A 23899-nucleotide genomic window follows, 5' to 3' on the forward strand; every position below is an offset into this window, starting at 1 on the left:
GCTCCTAGCATTATTTGATGTGCTATGACTTTGCCTCTTACATTCCCAACCACCCAACCAGAAAGAAGAAAAAAAGAAATAAAAGAGGTCCTATAATTTCTTGCCTCAAACCCATTTCTACTTTCTCTTCCTCATTAAAATGTCCTTTTTTTTTTTCTTTTCTCTCATTTTCGCTGCAAATTACCCAGATGGCACCTAAAGTGAACATCTCCCAGTTATGCTTTTCCTTTTTGTTAAAGCAAAGAGAAATATGGAATAGACATTATAAAATGTTGATTTTCCATCTGGGTTATAGAACATGGGAGATATGGAGATTTGTAACATGCTTTATATGTTCTTTTACTTATAAATTAAATATATATATATGTATAGTTTTATTTTAAGTTAATGGGGAAAACTTCCATTCAGTAACCTATAGGCGTAGTTGCATCTAGCCAATTATAATAACAGAGAATCTGGGTTGCCATGCTGTATATTTTCTTTGTCTTAAAAGACAAATTGTCATTCCCTTGCTTAAAAGCAAGGATGACTCTTGCAAAATATTCAAGGGAATACTGAAAAACTGTGATTGCTTGCAGTGTGTGAATTTTGAATTAAATGCCTTGATTTATTTTCTAGGTATAAAATAATATCATTAGATGCTTGGCGTGTAGACATAAGCAAGAACAAAATAACCAGGGTTGACCAGAAGGCACTGTATTTCTGTGGATTTCCTACCCTGAAACACATCAAACACAAAGTCAGTGGCTATTTAGTTCAGAATTTTTTCATCTTATTGAATGTAACGTGATTATGGAGAAAGAATTAAAATTAAATTCTCTGAATTCTTTTAAAGTTTTTTTTGAAGAAAAGTGGGGTTCAGGTATTCCAGCAAAGCAGTCGTGGAGAAAACATGATGTTAGAAATCTTAGTGAATGCAGAATCAGTTGAACTTGTAAGTATTTTCTTTGTTATATATTTATTAAGTGTTTATTATACATAAAACTATACATAAAACTGTTCTTATTATACATAAAACTGTTCTAGTTGCAATTTACCAAAGAGATATAACATGTAGTAATTCCAAAAGTTCATAGTAAATAAGGAAAAAGGAAAGAAACATTTACACAAATTTTAAAGGAAATGTGTAATTGTGATGTAATGAGCAAAAAGTACTCCATGAATTTTGGAAAGGAGATAAGCTGTGTGAGCTGAAGATTAAGTACAGGCTTGTAAATGAGACTAGGCTTGAGCTGGGTGCTAAGAAAAAGATTATCACAGGGAGGAGAAAAGTAGGGAAAGGGTATTCTAGTTGAAAGGAATAACCTGAGCTGGAAATAAATGTGTGATACATTATCTTATTCTTTTTAACCTTTTTGTATGTCTGAAATTTTTCTTAATACTCTTTCTTTTTTTAGAATAAATGTGATGTATTTGAGGAGAAGGAATAGATAAACCTGACTGAAGCAGAGGACTTGTGTTGGGAAGTAGTAGAAGATAAGGTTGAAAAAACAGATTGAGGCCAGATTATGGAGGACCTTGAATACCAGGCTAAGGAGTTTGGACTTTTTTTTTCATAACTGTTATCTTGAAATCGTACTTTCATAAGGATTAATTTCGTGGCAATATAATAGACTAAATTGCACAAAAGAGAAATGGAAGAAAATGGAAAAGCCTGCAAGTTCAGAGGTTGTGGTTATAGAAGTGTTAGGAGATAAGGACAAAAACTGGAAGTAGTGATAGATCTGGATGAATAAGACTAATAAAATCGACAAGTTTCATCATTTGTTCAAACATAGAGGATGAAAAGAGAAAGAAAATACTAAATATGACTGAGATACCAAGCCTGGTTAACCAGAAAATAATTGCTGTTTATTGGAATAAGGAAGTTAAAGTGGGAAAGTCTCTGGCTTGAGGGGATTAATGATAAATAATGATGGAATTTTAAGGCAATGCTAGGATGCTTAACTGGTGCTGCCCTGCCAGCCTTTCTCAACAAAGAGTTCCACAAGAGATTTAAACCCTAATGCCCTAAGTCATCCATTTGAATGTAGTAGATTAATTTATATTCTGTACATTTAGAGTGGGACTAGTTGTGTACCATCCTTTGGAGAATTGAGAAAATAGTCAAGTTATTTTTTGTGTTCTGTGGTTCAGATGAAAAACCTCAGTGGAGAAAGGCTGCTTATACGCAGTTAATACCTGGAGCTAGAGCTTGGAGGGAGGTAGGGATATATGAGTCATTAGCAAGGGGTGATGGCTGAGGCCTTGGGGCTTATTTTCCTGAAGAAAATTGACTCTGAGAGTTCAAATCTCAGCACGAAGAAATACCCATAGTGGAAAAGGAACCAGTGAAAAAGACAATAGTGTTCAGAGAGGTGAGAGAGAATGATTTCCAAGTTAGGTAATATCACAGAAGCATGAAGTAGATACTACATACAGTGCAAGAAGAATAAAAACTAAAACAAGGTCTGTGAATTTGTCCTTCAGGCATCATTATTGGCCTTTGAGGATTTCATTCCTAACTCCTAAGAACTAGTTGGCGGGTCTAGGTAGATGGAAAGTAGAAGCAGCAGGAATTAGGCCCTTGGTTAGGAAGATTATCATTGAAAAGAAGTCTAGAAACATAACTGTAGGTAGAGAAGAGACAGTTTAACAAGCTAAATCCATACAAAAGGAGAGAGGTAGAGCTAATGGAGGAAGGAGGTCTTAAAGACACTAGAGGGAAGGAATCTTAATGATAACAAGACCCCATGTGAGGTATTAAGGGATCTCGTTTTAGGCTTAATCTGAGGATTAATTTGAGAAATGACTTTTCCTTCAAAAACTAAAGGGAAGAGTGGGAGAATGAAAGAAGAAATAGACGTATAGAAGGGAAAAAGATAATTATGGGATCCTAGTTCTAATGTTGAAACTTGTTTTATTTATAATAGTCATTCTTTTGTTTTATATGTTCACATTAAGAGATGTCTAAATATAACTAAAAGTAACTGCAAAAAGTCTAAAAATAGTCATCTGTAATTGTTAAAGAAATATTTGCTAATAATGATTAAGCATAATAAACAGAAAAGAATTGAATGAGAATTTGTATTTAAATTTCAGTTGCTACCACAAAGTTGTTGTTGTTTAACCAATAATAATGATAATAATGTTTCCTTTTAAAACTAGAATTTTTACCTAAGATATTATTTCATACAGAATATTTATACAGCATTTTATAGTTTATAAAAGCTTTTGTGTATATTATTTTATCACCAAATAAACATTGTGAGGTAGATGTTATTTCTTATTCTCATATAAGAAAACTGTGCCTCAGTGGGGTTTAAATGATTTGCCTACGACTCAATAGCTGGAAAGACAGAACCCAAATTTGGGCCCATGATTCCTAATTTTAAATCTAAGGGTTCTTACTTCATTATGCCAACTACAAACTGAAATGAAGTCAGATTTCTTAGATTCTGTTATCTGATTATGTGATATGAAACAATGAATAATAGCCCTTTTCTAGACATTTCTGCTATTCTTGTCACCTTTCTCAGTCTCCATGAGAAAAATAATCATGAGAATGATAGGATTGTGGAATTTTACAACTGGGTAGAATTTGTAAAGCATCTATTCCAACTCATTAATTTTACAAATTAAGAAACTTGAGTTAGTAGCAGAACTAAGAACCTAGGTTTCTTGCTAAACATTATTTCTAGTAATGTTGGCTATTATTATGGACAGTAATACATTACAGGTCAGTGCTCTTCAGTATAATTTCACTGAAACCTATTTTCTCACCAAGTAATTTCATTCAGGATTAAAGTCAGTGGGCCACCCTTTACTAATAAGTGCCATTGCTGTTGAGAAGAGGAGGAGGCAAGCTTCCTGGTGTCATAATGTTTATACTGCAGAATAGTACTTTAAGTTGGTCATAGTTCCTGTCTAATAAGAAGGGATTGGCAGAGGGGAAGGTAAACTTGGTCAGCTTTAACAGATTCATACTAAAATAAAGGGTTAAAGAAAGGCAGATGGGTAAAAACAACAGAAAAATATTTCTTAAAGGAAAGGACAGGAGAATTCTACCAAACATTTAAAGAAGAATTAATACCTATTCTTCTGAAACTGTTCAAAAAAATAGAAATGGAAGGAAAACTTCCAAACTCATTTTATGAGGCCAGCATTACCTTGATCCAAAATCAGACAAAGTCCCCATCAAAAAGAAGAACTACAGACCAATATCCCTGATGAACATGGATGCAAAAATTCTCACCAAAATACTAGCCAATAGGATCCAACAGTATATTAAAAGGATTATTCACCACGACCAAGTGGGATTTATTCCCGGGCTGCAAGGTTGGTTCAACATCCACAAATCAATCAATGTGATACAATACATTAACAAAAGAAAGAACAAGAACCATACCATCCTCTCAATAGATGCAGAAAAAGCATTTGACAAAGTACAGCATCCTTTCTTGATTAAAACTCTTCAGAGTGTAGGGATAGGGGGTACATACCTCAATATCATAAAAGCCATCTATGAAAAACCCACAGTGAATATCATACTCAATGGGGAAAAACTGAGAGCTTTTCCCCTAAGGTCAGGAACGCGGCAGGGATGTCCACTATCACCACTGCTATTCAACATAGTACTAGAAGCCCTAGCCTCAGCAATCAGACAACAAAAAGAAATAAAAGGCATCCGAATAGGCAAAGAAGAAGTCAAACTCTCACTCTTTGCAGATATGATACATTATGTGGAAAATCCAAAAGACTCCACCCCAAAACTGCTAGAACTCATACAGGAATTCAGTAAAGTGGCAGGATATAAAATCAATGCACAGAAATCAGTTGCATTTCTGTACACCAACAACAAGACAGAAGAAAGAGAAATTAAGGAGTCGATCCCATTTACAATTGCACCCAAAACCATAAGATACCTAGGAATAAATCTAACCAAAGAGGCAAAGGATCTGTACTCAAAAAACTATAGAATACTCATGAAGGAAATTGAGGAAGACAGAAATGGAAAAACGTTCCATGCTCATGGATTGGAAGAACAAATACTGTGAAAATGTCTATGCTACCTAGAGCAATCTACACACTTAATAAATCCCTATCAAAATACCATCAACTTTTTTCAAAGAAATGGAACAAATAATCCTAAAATTCGTATGGGATCAGAAAAGACCCCGAAGCCAGAGGAATGTTGAAAAAGAAAAGCTGTCAGCATCACAATTCCAGACTTCCAGCTCTATTACAAAGCTGTCATCATCAAGACAGTATGGTACTGGCACAAAAACAGACACATAGATCAATGGAACAGAATAGAGAACCCGGAAATGGACCCTCAACTCTATGGTCAACTAATCTTCCACAACGCAGGAAAGAATATCCGATGGAAAAAAGACAGTCTCTTCAAGAAATGGTGTTGGGAAAATTGGACAGCCACATGCAGAAGAATGAAACTGGACCATTTCCTTACACCACACGCAAAAATAGACCCAAAATGGGTGAAAGACCTAAATGTGAGACAGGAGTCCATCAAAATCCTAGAGGAGATCACAGGCAGCAACCTCTTCGACCTCAGCCGCAGCAACTTCTTCCTAGAAACATCGCCAAAGGCAAGGGAAGCAAGGGCAAAAATGAACTATTGGGACTTCATCAAGATAAAAAGCTTTTGCACAGGAAAGGAAACAGTCAACAAAACCAAAAGACAACCGACAGAATGGGAGAAGATATTTGCAAATGACATATCAGATAAAGAGCTAATATCCAAAATCTATAAAAAACTTATCAAACTCAATCAAAGAACAAATAATCCAATCAAGAAATGGGCAAAAGACATGAATAGACATTTCTGCCAAGAAGACATCCAAATGGCCAACAGACACATGAAAAAGTGCTCAATGTCGCTCGGCATCAGGGAAATCCAAATCAAAACCTCAATGAGATACCAGGTCACACCAGTCAGAATGGCTAAAATTAACAAGTCAGGAAATGACAAGATATTGGCGAGGATGCGGAGAAAGGGGAACCCTCCTACACTGTTGGTGGGAAGGCAAGTTGGTGCAGCCACTCTGGAAAACAGTATGGAAGTTCCTCAAAAAGTTGAAAATAGAGCTACTCTAGGACCTAGCAATTGCACTACTGGGTATTTACCCCAAAGATACAAATGTAGTGATCCGAAGGGGCATGTACACCCCAATGTTTATAGCAGCAATGTCCACAATAGCCAAACTATGGAAGGAGCCTAGATGTCCATCAACAGATGAATGGATAAAGAAGATGAGGTATATATATACAATGGAATATTATGCAGCCATCAAAAAAAAATGAAATCTTGCCATTTGCAAAGACGTGGATGGAACTAGAGGGTATTATGCTAAGCGAAATAAGTCAATCAGAGAGAGACAAGTATCCTGTGATCTCACTGATATGAGGAATTCTTAATCTCAGGAAACAAACTGAGGGTTGCTGGTGTGGTGGGGGGTGGGAGGGATGGGGTGGCTGGGTGATGGACACTGGGGAGGGTATGTGCTATGGTGAGCACTCTGAATTGTATAAAACTGATGAATCACAGACCAGTACCCTGAAACAAATAATACATTATATGTTAATAAAAAAATAAGGGAAAGGAAAAAAAATTAAAACTCTAAACAGAAATCCTGGGAAACGTACTAGAAAGAAATAGAGTAGTTAGCAATAAAGGTACAACTTAGAGAAGACAAATTAAGAAAACTAACTGAATTCAAGTGGGTGGAATAATTAGTTGAAGAGTAAAGTTGAGAAGAGCAGGAACTGTAGGGAATAAATAGCTTGAGTGAACAAATGGTATTTTATATCTGTTTTAATTATTAAGGTGAGGTTTTTACTGATTTTAAAGACCTTTATAAACACAGCCAGCTTTTAATTATTTAATTTTGCCTTTGTAAACTTTTCTCTTGGACCTGAAACATGAGTGAACTTTTCTGCTTTTACTTTAAGAGTGTAGAAAATATAGCTTCATCAGTGCTTGGAAAGTCTGTCTTTGTTAATTGGCCTCATCTTGAAGAAGCTAGAGTTGTTGGTATATCAGATGGAGAAACTAAGTAAGTAAGAGTTGATGTATATTTTTTAAATTCATATTTGTTTTGCTTACTTGATGGCTTTTAATGATACTTTTTAAAACTGATACAATTACTGTAAAAATATTTACACTCTATAGTGAAAACGAAAGTCTTCTAATCACATCACTCGATGTTCAACCATAGTACATTGCTGAAATATTTTAGATGCATTTATCTTTTCCCTTTTGCTTTCTTTTCCTTTTAATAACGTGAAAGTTCTATATCCTAATTTTTTGCTAGCAGTTATTATTATTTAGCAAATATATTTCTCTAACAAGAATGAATAGCATATATAACCTGACCTTTACCATGCCCCTCCCAGATTTCATTTATTTTTTTAAATTTTTTATTGTTACGTTAATCACCATACATTACATCATTAGTTTTTGATGTAGTGTTCCATGATTCATTGTTTGTGCATAACACCCAGTGCTCCATGCAGAACGTGCCCTCTTTAATACCCATCACCAGGCTAACCCATCCTCCCACCCCCCTCCCCTCTAGAACCCTCAGTTTGTTTTTCAGAGTCCATAGTCTCTCATGGTTCGTCTCCCCCTCCGATTTCCCCCCATTCATTCTTCCCCTCCTGCTATCTTCTTTTTTTTTTTCTTAACATATGTTGCATTATTTGTTTCAGAGGTACAGATCTGTGATTCAACAGTCTTGCACAATTCACAGCACTCACCATAGCACATACCCTTCCCAATGTCTATCACCCAGCCATCCCATCCCTCCCCCCCACCCCCCACCCCGACTGCACGAACCCTCCGTTTGTTTCCTGAGATTAAGAATTCCTCATATCAGTGAGGTTATATGATATATGTCTTTCTCTGATAGACTTATTTCGCTCAGCATAACACCCTCCAGTTCCATCCACGTTGTTGCAAATGGCAAGATCTCATTCCCCAGATTTCATTTAAATAATACATCAGTTTTTAAAAATACATAGCTTCTATTTAAGAAATAATTTCTTATTTTATTCAAGTTCACGATCATTTTGTCAATGATTATGTAGACAATTTATTCTTTGTTATCTTTTATCTTTATTTCATGTAAATTTAGTCTGATTGTTGTTAGTTATTTTTCATGTGTCTAGAACCTTTAAAAGTAATTTTTTTCAGAGAAAATTTGCATTTTCTGAGCCATTACATATCCAAGAGATCGTTTTTGTTTTCCTCACACATAGGTTTAGAATTTTAGAGGCCCAATCCTTTTTCCTTAGTTCTCTGCAAGCGTACTCCAGTTGCGTTCTGTCATATAATTTTGTTGATGAGAGATCAGTGCCATTATGAATTTTTTTCTTCTGTGGGTATCTGCTTTTGTTGAGGTATCAAGAAATCTTGAGAATTCTTTTCTTTTTTAATCATCAGAATTCAATTCCCCTCCCTTTTTATTGAAGTCCAGTTTATCAGTTTTTTTCTTTTACAGATCATACTTTTGGTATAAGAACTCTGCCTAGCCCTAGGTCCCATAGCTTTTCTCCTATATTTTCTTCGAAAAGTCTTATAATTTTACCTCATCCTTTTACATTTAAATCCATGATCCATTGTGAATTAATTTTTGTATTAGGTATGAGGTTTAGGTCAAGGTTCACATATTTGCCTATGAATGAATGTTCAGTTGCTCCAGCACCATTTGTTGAAAAGACTGTCCTTCCTCCATTAGATTGCCTTTACACCTTTGTCACAAATCAGTTGAGCATATTTGTGTGGGTCTATTTCTGGGTTTTCCATTTTGTTCCATTTATCTGTATGTCTGTTTTTATGCCAGTACCACCCTGTCTTGTTACTGTAGCTATATATAAGTCTCAATGTTAGGTATAAATCTAACAAATTACATATAGGATCTGTATGCTGAAAAAAGCAAAACACTGAGGAAAGAAAGATTGAAATAAATGGTGAGATAAATGGAGATCCGTTTGGATCAAAAGACTCAACATAGTGAAGATACCAAATCTATAAGTTTAAAGCAACGCTTATCAAAATCTCTCCCAGATTTTTATAGATGCAGAACAATGTATTCTAAAATTTATATGGAAAGATAAAGAACAAAAATAACAATTTTGAAAAATAAGGTAGAAGGAATCACTCCATCTAAGTGTTTAAATTATTTTGGAGCAACTATAAATGATACTGTGTTTTAAATTTTAGTTTCCCCAGCTAGTATCTAGAAATACAATTGATTTCTGTATGTCGATTTTATATCCTGGGACCTGGCTGACTAAGCTTACTTCCCTGCCTCTTTTCTTGAAGAGTCCAGACCAATTATTTTGTAGAATTCTGGATTTACCTGGTTGTCTCCTCTTAGTGTCATTTAACTTGGTCCTCCATCCCATATATTTCTTGTCAACTGGAAGTTAGGTATAATGGCTTGATCAGAATCGAGTTAAACTTTTTAGCAAAAATACTTTATTGAATTTGAGCGTATTTTTTTTAATTCTTTAAAAATTTATATTATGTAGTTATTTTTAAGAGAAAATAAAATTTTTATATTTGAATGAAAATTTTTACAAGTCCTTGTTCTAAAATTTATGTTATAGTTAAAAAAAAAGGACACCTGGTTTTGTGCTGTTACACCATGTAGAAACCTTTCCACTTTGAAGACTTATACTGCTAGAACACTATATTAACCCATAAATTTGTGGGTAATATAATTTTAATTTTATTTTAATTTTTAAGATTTTACTTGGAAGAACCTCCAGGAACACAGAAGCTTTATTTGGGAAGAACTGCCCCACCATCTAAAGTGGTCCATCTTGGAGACAAAGAACAATCTAACTGGACAAAAGAAGTACAAGGAATTTCAGAATAGTGAGTGTCATAAATGTATTTAATGTCATAGAACTAGAATGTGATCTAATGTACTTGTTCTCAAGCTTATTTCCTGCTTAACATAGTAATCACTATGAATACTGACTACATCTTCATTTTATGTTCCAAAGAAAACAATGAGTTCTAGTTTAAAATAACACCTGATTAGGAGCCATTATAGCCTTGCCCAGTTTGTCACTAAAATACTTCATGATGTACAAAAAAGGGTACAATCATATAATACTAGGAATAACAGTTAATAATAGTTAATAGGTTGCCATTGAATTTCTTGGCCACATGTAAGTAATGAAAATAGGAAGGAAAATTTTCCTCTGTTCCTCACCTGCTCACTCTCCTACCTTCCCTGCTCATTCTCCTACCTTCCCTACACCTAAGTCCCTTATGCCCCTGAATTCAGAAATGCTAGGTCTTTACCAGCCAAATAACTAAGACGCTAGCCCTCCTCCATGATCCCACCATGACTTACCTTTCTTCATCCAAGTACTAGGATTCTCTAAACCAAAACAGAATAAGAGAGACTGGCAATAGCACATGGAATGGTGTTAGAAATGTATATCCATTACCCTTCCTGTTAAAACTATGACATCCATTGGTAAATGGGGAATTTAAGGAGATGCCTCTTATACAATTTTGGAGCCAATACCAGGCTATAATATCCTTATTCAAAGATGAGTAAACAGGGAAAATGTAAAAAGACAATAAAGAACCATCCAGCGTAAGATGGATGGCGTAGTCAGTTAAGCATCCAACTCTTGGTTTCAGCTCAGGTTGTGATCTCAGGGTTGTGAGATCGAGCCCATGTCGGGCTCTGCACTCAGCATGGAGTCTGCTTGAGATTCTCTCTCCCTCTCCATCTGCCCCTCCCCCTGCTTACACTTGCACACACTTTTTCTTTCTCCCTCTCTCAAATAAATAAATAAATCTTTAAAAAAAAAAATCCAGCATAAAACGAGATAAACATAGCTCTCGGGAGGTAGAGCTATTTTTGCCTTCTGACAGTACAAATTAGATATTCCTGTCATAGTTCATACTATACTGAATAGTTCATAAATAAAAATCACAATAATAAATTTATTTGTGTGATTACTTTAATGACCATTTCCTTAGATAGTATGCTCCGTAAGGGTAGGGATCACATCTATTTTTGTTATTACTCTGTTCTCATTCCTTGGCTAATGCTAAAGCACTCAATAAATATATATTTGTTTGTTTAAGTGAATAGAGATTGTTTTGTTCGACTCCTTTGATTGAAAAGAAACTCCTTCAGAATACTACAAGAGTTTAGACATTTGTTCATGTGTTCAGCAATTATTGATACTTGCTAGGTTTAGTAGTTGGCACTGTAGATACCATGGTGAATAAAATCACACAGTCCACACTCACACATAGCAGGAAGGGAAAAATGAAGGGGGGGGGGGAATCGGAGGGGGAGGTGAACCATGAGAGACTATGGACTCTGAAAAACAAACTGAGGGTTCTAGAGGGGAGGGGTGTGGGGGGATGGGTTAGCCTGGTGATGGGTATTAAAGAGGGCGCGTACTGAATGGAGCACTGGGTGTTATATGCAAACAATCATGGAACGCTACATCAAAAACTAATGATGTAATGTATGGTGATTAACATAACATAATAAAATTTTTTTAAAAATTTAAAAAAAATCACACAGTCCCTACACTCATGAAACTTATGGCTGGTAGATGAAAAATGGGCATTAATGTCTTGTATGAATTTTTTTTTTTAAGATTTATTTATTTGAAAGAGAGAGAGCGCATGTGTGAGTGGGGGAAGGGGCAGAGGGAGAGAATATCCAACCCAACTCCCACTGAGCGTGGAGCCCAATGCAGGGCTCAATCTCAGGAGCCATGAGATCAGGACCTGAGCCGAATCTAAGAGTCAGACATTTAACTGAGCCACCCAGGTGCCCCATCTTGTGTGAATTTTTGATCAAACTGTAATTATGATAATTGCTTTCAAGGAGTAGTTCTCTGAGACCATATAAAAGAGGAGTTAGACTTAGCTAAGGAGGCATTTGCCTTAGAGAAAACTTAGCAGAGGAAAATGTTGATTAAACTGGTATCTGAATGTAGGGTAGGAGTTAGGCAAAGAGTGAAAAGGGAGCATGTTTCAGGATGAGAGAAAGGTACGTACAAAGTCCCTATGGCAAGTGGAAAAGTAGCATGTGTAACATTAATGATAATGACCAATGTGGCTGGAGTGTTGGAACCAAAAAGGAACCCTAATGAGGAAGATGAGGCAACAAAGGAAAAAGAACGAGGCAATCTGAGAGGTAGAACAGCCAGGAAAGAGTTACCTCATGCAAATCAAAGAAAAAGAGTGAAGAATAAGGGAATAAGTCATGTCAAATGTTATGAAGAAGATTAAGCAAGAGCTATTTTGATTGAGCAGTGGGGCTGCAAGCCAGACTAGTATGGGTGGAGGAATGATTGAGAGTAACAGAAATGGAGACATAATAGGAATAAACGACTTGAAACTTCAGTTGTGAAGTAAACCAAAAACTCTTGACCCCTTGTTCTACTTATTCTTTCCCATATGGATGGGCTTGATCTTCTATCATGGCCACAAAGAGCAGAGATAACAATCAAAGCAGCACACTGCTGCTGAAGTTGATGGCAATATATGCTGGTTCACACAAAAGAATGATTTTTAGTGCCTGCCAGTTCAGGATCTCTTGTTAACCAAGTAGGGTAGACAAGGCTATGTGGATTCATAAGCAGGTTTATTTATTCTGGTTACCACTTTCTTAGACTGCTTTTTTTTTTGCCACCATATTCCTCCCTCATATCACCTCACGTTTTGTCCCCTCCTCCTACACCTCCCCAGCTCTTCTATAATCTGTCTTCTAAGGTGAAATTCACAAGGCCTCTCATACTCTGCCCCTGAGGGTTTGGTTTACTTTACTTGTGATTTTGCACATTATATCAGCATGAGGATCTCATGGCTCTAATGATTAGGAGTAATGCTTATGCAGACCCTCCTTAACTCTAAGACTTCTACAGCAAGAATGTAGAACCTACTACTTATTTCACTTATCTCTCCATATATCTTACTAACCAAGACATGTTCTCCTAAGTTCAGTACATCATTTTTTTGTGAACGTAACATATGACATATTTCCATGAGTACCAAATTATGTGATTTTATTTTTAGAAACCCTCTAACTAAGTACATTTGACAATGTTCGTACCTTTTTGTATTCCTGTGTAACAGATTTCCTTTCCGATGAAAACTACCATTAAGACATAGCTGAAGAAGGACTTTGTGTTTGGTTTATTCAGAGAGATAGGATCATGCGTAAAAACAAATGAGAAGAGAGGTGCAATATTCTAAAGAAAGAAAACAATATATTTGAAGGATGGAACAAGATAGATTCTTAAAGAATATAAAAGATAGTTCCTCTATTTTAAACAGGATGGTATACAAATATAGGTTGGTATGTGTGTTTGGCATGGGGCAGATGAGAAGCTCTCATTGGATGCCTTTTGTTTTCTTTGTAAAGTGAATGTTGAATTTAGCTATTGAGAATGGAGGCAGGGAAAGGGAGGTTGGTCTTAAATTTGAGTAAAGTAGAGGAGGTTTGAAAATAGTACTTGGGGGAGCAACTAGCTGGCTCATTCAGAAGAACGTGTGACTCTTGATCTTGGGGTCATGAGTTCGAGCCCCATATTGGGTGTAGAGATTACTTACATAAATAAATAAACTTTAAAAAGAAATAGTCCTTGGGGAAAATGGAAGAGTATCAATTGATCAGAAAAACATGTTTGAATTATAGGCAATATTGAGGGCCCTTTTTGAAGTTGATCAGTTACAGGCCTAGAAAAAGCAGAGAGATTTAACCAGCACTGGATTTTGCTAGATGGATATAATGAAAAGACAAAGAGGCAAAGAAGTTTAGGATATTGGTGGGAATGTTACTAAATAGTGGACAATGGAATCTAAATGGGATAGTAAGAGAAGTAAAGAAAGTAGAAGGTTAAGTTAATAGTTTCAGAGAAAGTAGAAGGGTCAGTGGATTGGAGATCCCAAATTAAGTTAATCATAAAGTGGTTGAACAAGCAAGTTGGATGGAGAAATTTTTAGACAATAAGATGTTGGGATTAATGATTTTGGAGGTGAAACCATTATGGGTGCTGTCATGATCCAAGTCATAGCCATAGGATTAGATGGCTGAAGTGGAATGGAAAAAAAGGTTATTGGCAATAAGGAGATTGTGAAACTAAATTCCTGAGGTCTTAGGTAAGTTATTTATGTAAACATTGAAGGCATTCTGGAAGTTGGTGGGCATAAGGGTAGAATGGAAAAGAGTAGAGTAGTTTACTATGAAGGATCTGAATGTCACAGTGGGTTGTAAGAACACCAACACCCTCTCCTAGCCCATATACAGTGTGAAAACAAACAGCTACTCCTTGAGAGGGCTACACAGAGAACTGATGATACCTTCAGTTAAAGAGGTTGCTATTGTGGATATAATGGAGTGAAAAGGATTAGGAATTGGAGAAAGAAGACAAGAAGAAAGACACAAGGAAGTACTTTATGGGATGCTATGGAGAAGATGATGCACTTGGAAGATAATTTGGAGTTCCAAAACCTTGTACCTCAAACAAGCAAGAGATGAATCAACCAAAAAAATGTGGTTACTAAAGGATTGGTGATAAACACCAATTATTAATAAATTATTAAAATACAGAATTATTTTTTAAGTACTAACTCTCATTTTACATGAGAGAAAGTTAAAGGATAGTTTTGTTTATAATTTAGAAAAGAAGAGATATAGTAAGTATCTTTAAAAATTTAATGCCCCACATCAGTTACCTTAACACTTGGAACCTGCACTAGAGAGACAAGCCCCAAAACATCTGGCTTTGAAAACCAATAGAACTTGTGTCCAGGAGAAACATAGAGCTGTAGGAAATGGAGATTCTGCTCTTAAAGAGCTCCCACGTGGACTCAATTATCCCAGGACCCTGGTAGGGTAAAAGCTGAAGTTTGTAAAGTGCCAAGACCATATGGGAAGGACATTGATTTGCTAACCTTAGGTAACTGTTGGAGGGACAGGGGCCTCTTGGAATTCTTTCCAGGGACTGAGGCATTGACAGGTGCCATTTTTGCATTCTTCCTCTACCTTGCTAGTGCCAAAGTTGGCAGGTGCCATTTTTGTAGTCTCCCTATATAGTAAAATAACACTAATATAATGTTGTATGTCCAATTATACTTCAATTAAAAAAGAAAGAATACAGACTAGGGGCACCTGGCTAGTCAGTAGAGCACGCGACTCTAATCTCAAGGTCGTAAGTTTGAGCCCCACACTGGGGGTAGAGTTTACTTAAAAATAAACACAGGTGGGGCGCCTGGGTGGCTCAGTCGTTAAGCGTCTGCCTTCAGCTCAGGTCATGATCCCAGGGTCCTGGGATCAAGCCCCGCATCGAGTTCCCTGGCTTTGCGGGGAGCCTGCTTCTCCCTCTCCCATTCCCCCTGCTTGTGTTCCCTCTCTTGCTGTGTCTCTCTCTGTCAAATAAATAAATAAAATCTTTTACATAAATAAACAAACACAGATGTTTAAAAAAAAAAAGAATACTGACTACAACACTGACTCCAAAGCAATAAAAGTGTAAGGTAAAAGTAAATAGAGAGAGGGGTGCCTGGGTCACTCAGTCGGTTAAGCCTCCGACTCTTGGTTTTGGCTCTGGTCATGATCTCAGGGTCCTGGGATCTAGCCCCAGGTCAGGCTCTACGCTCAGCCGGGAGGTTGCTTGAGAATTTCTCTCCGTCTCCCTCTGCCCCTGCCCCCCCCCATACACGCGTGCACTCTCATGTACTCTCTCTCTCTCTCAAATAAATAAATCTTATAACTCTAGAGATTAGTTTTTCCTATTTTGAACTTTGTATGAATTGATTCATACATAATGTATTCTTTTGGAACCTGACCTCTTTTCCTCAGTACTGTGGTTCTTAATATTCATCTGTGTTGTTACTTATAGTTTAGTTTGTTCATTTTCACTAATGATTACATTACATTGTATGAATATAGCACAATTTATCCATACTTTTTTGGATAGGCAATTGTTTCTTGTTTGGGGCTTTTAGTGAATACATATGTATGCATTACTGTTAGGTACATAATTATGAGTGGAATTATTGCTTCATAGGATAATGCTTAAGCTCAGCTTTAGTAGATACCACCAAAAAGATTTACAAAGTGATTGTATCAATTTACATTCTTCCAGCAATTTTTAAGAATTTCTTTTATCTCTACCCTCATCAGTGCTTATTATTGTCTCTTCCATTGTAGCCATTGTAATATAGTGATATTTCTTTTGGTTTAATTTGCATTTCCTTGATGAGCATCCTTTCATATTTCTCAGGCATTTGAATATGGTCTTTTGTGCAATGCCTGTTGCCCTTTTTCCGAGTTGATTACCTATCTCGTATTTGTTTTCGTTTTTGTTTTTAAGATTTTTTAATTTATTCATTTGAGAGAGAGCAAGTGAGCACGAGAGCATGAGCACAGGCACAAGCAGGGGGGAGAGTCAGAGGGAGAGGGAGAAGCAGACTCCCTGCTGAGCAGGAAGCTGACTCAGGGCTCAATCCCAGGACCCAGGGATCATGACCTGAGCTGAAGGCAGACGCTTAACCCACTGAGCCACCCAGGTGCCCTACTGTCTTTTATTTGTAATTTTCATTATTGATTTGTGATGTTATTCTCAATTTCAGAGAAAAGCCTTAAATAATTCATTATTAAATATGATTGCCATAGAGGGTTTTTTTTTTAATCAATATTCTTTATCAGATAAAGGAAATTTCCTTCTATTCCTAGTTGGTTGAGAGTTTTTATCATTAATCAGTACTGATTTTGTCAATTTTTTTCTGCATCTGTCAAAATGACCATATGATTTTTCTTTTTTTCTTTTAATCTGGTGAATGATGTTAATTGAATTTCAAATATAAATCTATCCCTGAATTCCTGGAGTAAATCCTATTAGACTATGATATATTATCCTTTTTATATGTAATTGGATTCGATTTGTTACATTTTGTTTAGGATTTTTGCTTTTATTTTCATGAGAAAGATTAGCAGATAATTTTCCTTTCTTGAGATATCTTTGTCATATTGGTAGCAAGATTACTGGCTAAATAACTTTTGAGTGAAAGTAGTAGGTTTTCCCATTGAATTTTTAGAAAATGGTAGTAGAGGGCACCTGGGTGGCTCAGTCAGTTAAGTGTCTGCCTTCAGCTCAGGTCATGATCCCAGGGTCCTGGGATCAAGTCCCGCATCAGGCTCCTTCCTCAGCAAAGAGACTGTTTCTCCCTCTGCCTGCCACTCCCCCCTCTTGTGCTCTCTCTCTCTCTGACAAATAAATAAATAAATCTTTAAAAAAAAAAAAAAAAGAAAGAAAGAAAATGGTAGCAGAATGCTACATTTCAAAAATTTGTTGGAAAACTTCTGTTTCTTTTTTAAGATGGTGTGGCTTATTTCAGACCAAGGCTACCATTGAGAACAACATAAAAGTATCAGCTGCTATGAAAAAAACATATATATACATACATATATATGTATATATATATAATGTCATTCATCTATATACTATATAGTATATATTTTATAATACATATATTTATATAAAAACACAAATACAAAAATTTAAATTATGATATAATGAGCTCAGTAGATGGTCTGAATAGTAATATAGGCATACTGAAAATTCAGTCAGTGAGTTAAAAGATAAAAGCTGAGGGATTCCTTTAGCACATAATACAAAAGCACGAAGAGATGAAAAGAGTATAGTCAATTTCTAATATTTCTCTAATAGAAGTTCTAGAAAGAGAAAATGGAAAGGAGATAGAAAAATATTCCTTGGATGAAGAATGATTGTATCTTTAGATCAGAGGTCGGCAGGTTTTTTCTGTAGAGGCCAGATAGTAAATATCTTGGGCTTTGTAGACCTTCCAGTGTTTGTCACAACCACTCAACTATGCTGTTGTAACACAAAAGCCATCATAGACAGTAAATAAATTGATGACTATGTTTCAGTAAAATTTTATTTACAAGAACTGGAGTCAGTCTAGTTTTGTCCCATGACCGTAGTTTGCTGACCCCTACTTGAGATTGCAAAGGCCCACTGAATGCCCCTGTTAACCTCTTTTTGTCTTTCTGGATTCACCTATTCTGTATGTTTTACAGAAATGGAATCCTATATAATATGTGGCCTTTTGTGTCTAACTTCTTACACTTAGCATATTTTTTAGGTTCATACACATTGTAACATGTATCAGTGCTTCTTTCTTTTTATGGCCAAATATTTTATTGTATGGATATACCACCTTTTGTTTATCCAGTCATCTCTTGGAAGACATTTGGGTTCTTTCCACCTTTTTGCTATTGTGAGTAATGCTGCTATGCACATTCATTTATAAATATTTGTTTGAGTACCTTTCTAGTTCTTTGTGTAATACCTAGAAGTGGAATTGCTAGACTTTTTGAAGAACTGCTAAACTGCTTTTCACAGTGAGTGCACCATTTTGCATTCCCACCAGCAATGTGTAAGTGTTTCAGTTTCTCCACATCTTTTCCAACACTTGTTATTTTCACTTTTTTTTTTTTGTTATCCCCATCCTAGTGATTATGAAACACAAGAATTTCTTATAGCACTTAAACGAGTTCTCATTTAATCACACAGGCATTAGGAGAGGTATCCATACAGTAAAAAACTAATGCAAAAAAATTTTAAGTTAGGTACTCAGAACTGCTAGTATATTTATTTAAATTTTCTTTAAATATTTGATTATGAGTTGGTAGTTTATCATCCTAAAATATATACATACTCATACATATCTACATTTATTTTTTATTCTTTCTGTTAGCTACCTAAGAAGAAAAGGAATAATAATAAATGAAACATCTGCAGTTGTATATGCTCAGTTACTCACAGGTCGTAAATACCAAATAAATCAAAATGGTGAAGTTCGTCTAGAGAAACAATGGTCAAAACAAGTTCTTCCTTTTGTTTATCAAACTATTGTAAAGGTAAGTGTCCATCAAATCTCAATTATATCTTAATGTACACTACTCCCACTGTATAAAGAAAAGACTATATCATATTTAATATTTATTTATAAATAGAAGACTAATGCAGCAATGCATAATGGAGATTATGATTTAATATAATCTGAAAAAACTGTAGTCTTTTTTTAATTTATGTATAATTGACATACTGGTTTCGAAGTGTACAAAATGATTCAATATTTGTATACACTGCCAAATGATCACCAATATAAGTTTAGTTACCATCTGTCACCAAAGTTATAAAATTTTTTCTTATGATGAGAACTTTTAAGATTTACTGTTTTACAACTTTAAAATATGCAGTGCATTATTATTGACTAAAGTCACCACGCTGTACATTATTACATCCCAATGATTTATTTATTTTATAACTCTAAGTTTGTACCCCTTAAGCCCCTTCACCCATTTCACACACTTCCCCGAACCCCTTCCCTCTGGCAGCCACCAGTCTTTTCTCTGTATCTGTTACTTGTGTTGTGTTTTGTTTTATTTGTTTGTTTTGTTTTTTTAAATTCCATATTAACTGAAGTCATATATTTGTCTTTCTCTGTCTTACTTCATTTAGCATAATACCCTCATGTCCATCCCTGTTGTTGCAAATGGCAAGATTTTCATCATTTTTTATGGCTGAGTAGTATCCCAGTGTGTGTGTGTATGTGTGTGTGTAGAGAGAGAGACCACATATATACATGGGGGTGGGGTGTGCCTGCCGGCTTCAGCAGGACACACCTGCCAATGCTAGCAAAATAAAGGAAGAACACAAAAAATGGCACCTGCCAGCACTTCTGTGCCCAGAGAAAGTCTCAACAGTCCCCTGTCCCTCTGGCAAACACTTTAAGATTAGCAAATGAATGTTTTCTGCATATGGTCTAGGCACTTTCAAACTGCTGCTTTTACCCTGGATCTCAGGGCTGGTGAGTCTGCACACAAGCCCTTTATAAGAGTAGAATCTCCATTCCCTACAGCCTTTTGGGTCTCCTGGACATAAGCCCCATTGGTTTTCAAAGCCAGATACTTTGGCGGCCTGTCTCTCCAGTGCAGTTTCCAAGGGTTGCAGTGCCTGATGTGGAACACAAACCCCTTGCTCCTCAAGAAGGAGATCTCTCCTGATTGTGGGTCTCCACATCAGGGGTGGGGTTTTTGGCAAGAGTATGTCTCTGCCTCTCCTACCCATATCAATGTGTACCTTTTAGTCTTTTATTGTGGAGTTGCTGTTCAACTAGTTTTCAGGTCTTTTTAAGAGGGAACTAATTGTTCCATATATAGCTGAAGATTTGGTGTATCCATGGGAGGAGAGGAGTTGAGGATCTTCCTGTGCCGCCATCTTGAACCACCACAAAAACTGTAGTCTTTAAAAGGATTATTATATGCTCACTCACTCTATGTATGATTAGGGAACTTGTCTTTTTTTATTTATTTATTTTTTAAACTTAATCTCTAATGAAAAAGCCCAGCATTAGCCTAACAGCCTGCAGTTTTAGAGTTTTATTCTCCAAAAAATGTTTGCCTTAAATAAATTAGTAAATAAATAAATAAAAGCATTTGCTTTTGTGTTTGTAATTTTGGGTGTGATAAGGAGACAAAATTTTTTTAAAGTATGTATTGATCCTGTAATTTTGGGAAACAGTATAGTGTAGTGATTAAGAGCACAGACTGCCTGAGTTGACTTTTTAGCTGTATGACCTTGGGCGAGATTTCATCGCCTTTCTATGCCTTAGTTTCCCCCTGTGTAAAGTGAGGCTAATAATGATCTGTGCTATAGAGGGTTGTCTTGAGGATGAAATGAACTAATAAATGTATGCAGTACCAAGAAGAATGGCATATAAAGTCAATTAATTTTAGCTACTAGTATTATTACGTAGAAAATCTTTACACTTCACATTTGCAGACAGCATAGTAATAACCCCAGAGGAAGAAAAACTTGATGTGCAATCCATAGAAATTTTGACTGTGATAATTTACTTTTATATTTCATTCTGTATAGGACATCCGAGCTTTTGACTCCCGTTTCTCCAATATCAAAACATTGGATGACTTGTTTCCTCCTAGAAGTATAGTCTTTATGCTGGGAACCCCCTATTACGGCTGCGCTGGAGAAGTTAGTTCCTGTTATTGTTACTAATTAAATTTCTTTCTAGTTTTAAGTTAATAAAGTTATTTAACTTCTCTTCACTTAGGTATAAGATAAAATGTAATACTGAAGGGGAAAAGATTCATTTGTCTAACTTATGAACACAGTATTTGACTATATATCTTTCATCTTGAGCAGGTTGGGGTCAGGAGGCTGGGGAAAAAGAATTCAAATACTAATCTCTTATTTAGCAGGTTTATTCATTATGGTAGTATGGATGAAGCAATTATGAAATTATTTTAGTTGTATTATTGGGTTGATGAACTTGTAAATGTGTTGATATTTGAGGAACTCCAGTTCTCACATGGAAAAAGATACACGTAAATATGAAATGGAAGAATGCAAGGAGGAATCTGTGGGGACAGATTAGAATTGAAGGTATTAATGTGAGCTCATGATTTTTAAAATACATGTGTATACATATATGTATATAGGCACATGTGTATGGATATATATGTATATTTGTATGTGTATGAATGCATATATGCCTGTACATACACATATTTTTTAGCTCTGTTTGCTCAAAAGGATAAGAAGCCAAGATACTTCGGTAACAGTGAACACATATAATCTGCAGGTTTGACCTCTAATAACATACTCCACTGAAAGCTTCTCAGAGAAATGGCCCATTACAGGGCTGGGGCAGGGTAGGTACAGGATAAGCCTGGAACCACTTGTTATGCCAGAAAGTAAGGAAGTGCTCAAAAGAGTGATGGGACCATATCACAAACACAGAAACCTGTTTAAAGGGGCTCCTACCAAACTGGCCAAATCTGGGACAGTTTGAGTACCAAAATAATAAAGTACAGTAATGGATTATAAACCTTTGGGGGGGGATAGGAATTAATGATTCCATAGTGATAATAAATAAGTAAAAGGGAAAGGAAGGGCTCTTGCTTATAGTATCCTGTCAAAGGTAAATGGAGAGAGTGCTAGAGTTGGAAAACTGTCATTTTGTAAGCATTACGATAAAGATTGAGTCAAGCAACAATCATCATTGGAAACTAAATCTAGGGGGAATTTTTTATCTGAGTAGGATATTTTCATGGCCTTAGAAAGTGTCTTCCTACAGACCGTTAATTAGTTGTAAGAGGAAAAAAAAACCTAACTGGACAGTGAAGAAATTGAGCAATATCATGTACCTCCATATGTGATACCTAAGAAGGACACATCACCCATGCAGTATTCTGGCTGGGAATATATGAGTTTAACTTAATCATAAGGAAGCATCAGACAAATCCAAAATGAGGAACTTTTGTTTTTAAAGGCAGGATGAAGAGGGAAGAATGACCTTATTCTTCAAAAATGTCAATGTTATAAAAGACGAACACTTTGGATATAGTCTAGATTTAAGGAGGCTAGAGCTATGACAACTAAATGCAATGTCTGATCCTAGCCTAGTTTCTGTTGTAGAGGGGGAAAAGGGTTTTCTTCATTATAACATAGGAACAATTTTAGGTCAACTGTGACAAAATTGGAATATGGACAGTTGATTGAAGAATTTTATCAATGTAAATTAATATAGTTAGTAACTGTACTGTGGTTATGTAATAAAATACCCTTCTTCTTAGGAAATATACACCAAAATATTAAAGGGTAAGGGACATGATATATGTAATATACCCTCAAAAAGTTCAAAAAAATAATTATGTATATGTAAATACACAGAGTATAAATGTTGAAGCAGATGGAGTAAAATGTTAACATCTAGGTGAATGTTTTACAAGTGATCTTTGACCTGTTTTTGTGTTTGCAGCTTTTTGGTAATTTAAAATTATTTGCTAACAGCTATTAAAGCAATGTACAATGACTCAAATTTATAATATAATCACATTCATTTATAATTTCTAAGAGAATCTCCAGTATCCAACTTTACTGTCTTACTGTATTTCAGAAATAAACACTGTTCAAATAAGTAGAAAAGTAAATAAAATGTGAAAGAGACTAAAACATACTGTGATTTTCTTTTTCCCTCCAAGGTTCAAGATTCAGGGGATGTGATTACAGAAGGTAGGATTCGTGTGGTTTTCAGCATTCCATGTGAACCCAATCTTGATGCTTTAATACAGAACCAGCATGTGAGTACCATAGTCCATATTGCTTAATTTAGAATTGATAAACTTTAAAAGTGTTAGAAGCATATTTTTACCACCTCCTCTGAATATATTATAAATATTTTTATTTAATACTGATTAAATTATCTCGCAGTTGCATCTAGTATTTAAAAATGAGTGTGGGGAATCTGTGCTCAAACTTCATGCAAATGTTCAGGGGAGGGGCGCCTGGGTGGCTCAGGTCATGATCCCAGAGTCCTGGGATCGAGCCCCGAGCCCTGCATCTGGCTCCCTGCTCAGCGGGAAGCCTGCTTCTCCCTCTCCCTCTGCCACTACCCCTGCTTGTGTGCGCTCTCTCTCTCTCAAATAAATAAAAATAAAAATCTAAAAAAAAAATGTTCAGGGGAGAAAAATCACTGAAATCCCATTATTAATCTATAACAGTTTTTATGGGTTATCATGTTCAAGCTTAAGAAGGGGCACATTTTTTAGCCCACCCTCTGGGAATAGACTTAGATTTTTTTTAAATAAGCTTTTCATAATCAATGCCCACATTTTTAGTTACAAGTAATGGCCTTTCTGCAATGGAAGCTAAAGATGAACAATCACTAGAAAAAATTGGGAAACTGCCTTTACATTCACAGCATCCTTTTTTAGGACCTTTTTCTCCAAAGATGTTCACTGGCCTCCTTTTATTTTTCCCTATTACAATAGGAGGAGGATTCTGATAT

At 35.8% G+C, this 23899-nt stretch overlaps 1 protein-coding gene across 3 annotated transcripts in view; it reads left to right on the plus strand.

Moving 5' to 3' along the window:
• The window catches only part of XRN1 (5'-3' exoribonuclease 1), a 112319-nt gene that overhangs the window by 38361 nt on the left and 50059 nt on the right, over positions 1–23899 (plus strand). For all 3 annotated transcript variants that reach the window (XM_032408542.1, XM_032408545.1, XM_032408543.1), the window contains exons 17-23: positions 619–739; positions 836–934; positions 6952–7055; positions 9752–9883; positions 18782–18944; positions 20968–21081; positions 23094–23192. In XM_032408542.1, the coding sequence (XP_032264433.1) occupies positions 619–739; positions 836–934; positions 6952–7055; positions 9752–9883; positions 18782–18944; positions 20968–21081; positions 23094–23192 (832 nt within the window). The remainder of the gene's footprint in view (positions 1–618; positions 740–835; positions 935–6951; positions 7056–9751; positions 9884–18781; positions 18945–20967; positions 21082–23093; positions 23193–23899) is intronic.

This window comes from Phoca vitulina, unplaced genomic scaffold (genome assembly GCF_004348235.1).
Source record: "Phoca vitulina isolate PV1807 unplaced genomic scaffold, GSC_HSeal_1.0 scaffold10, whole genome shotgun sequence".
Classification (NCBI taxonomy): domain Eukaryota; kingdom Metazoa; phylum Chordata; class Mammalia; order Carnivora; family Phocidae; genus Phoca; species Phoca vitulina.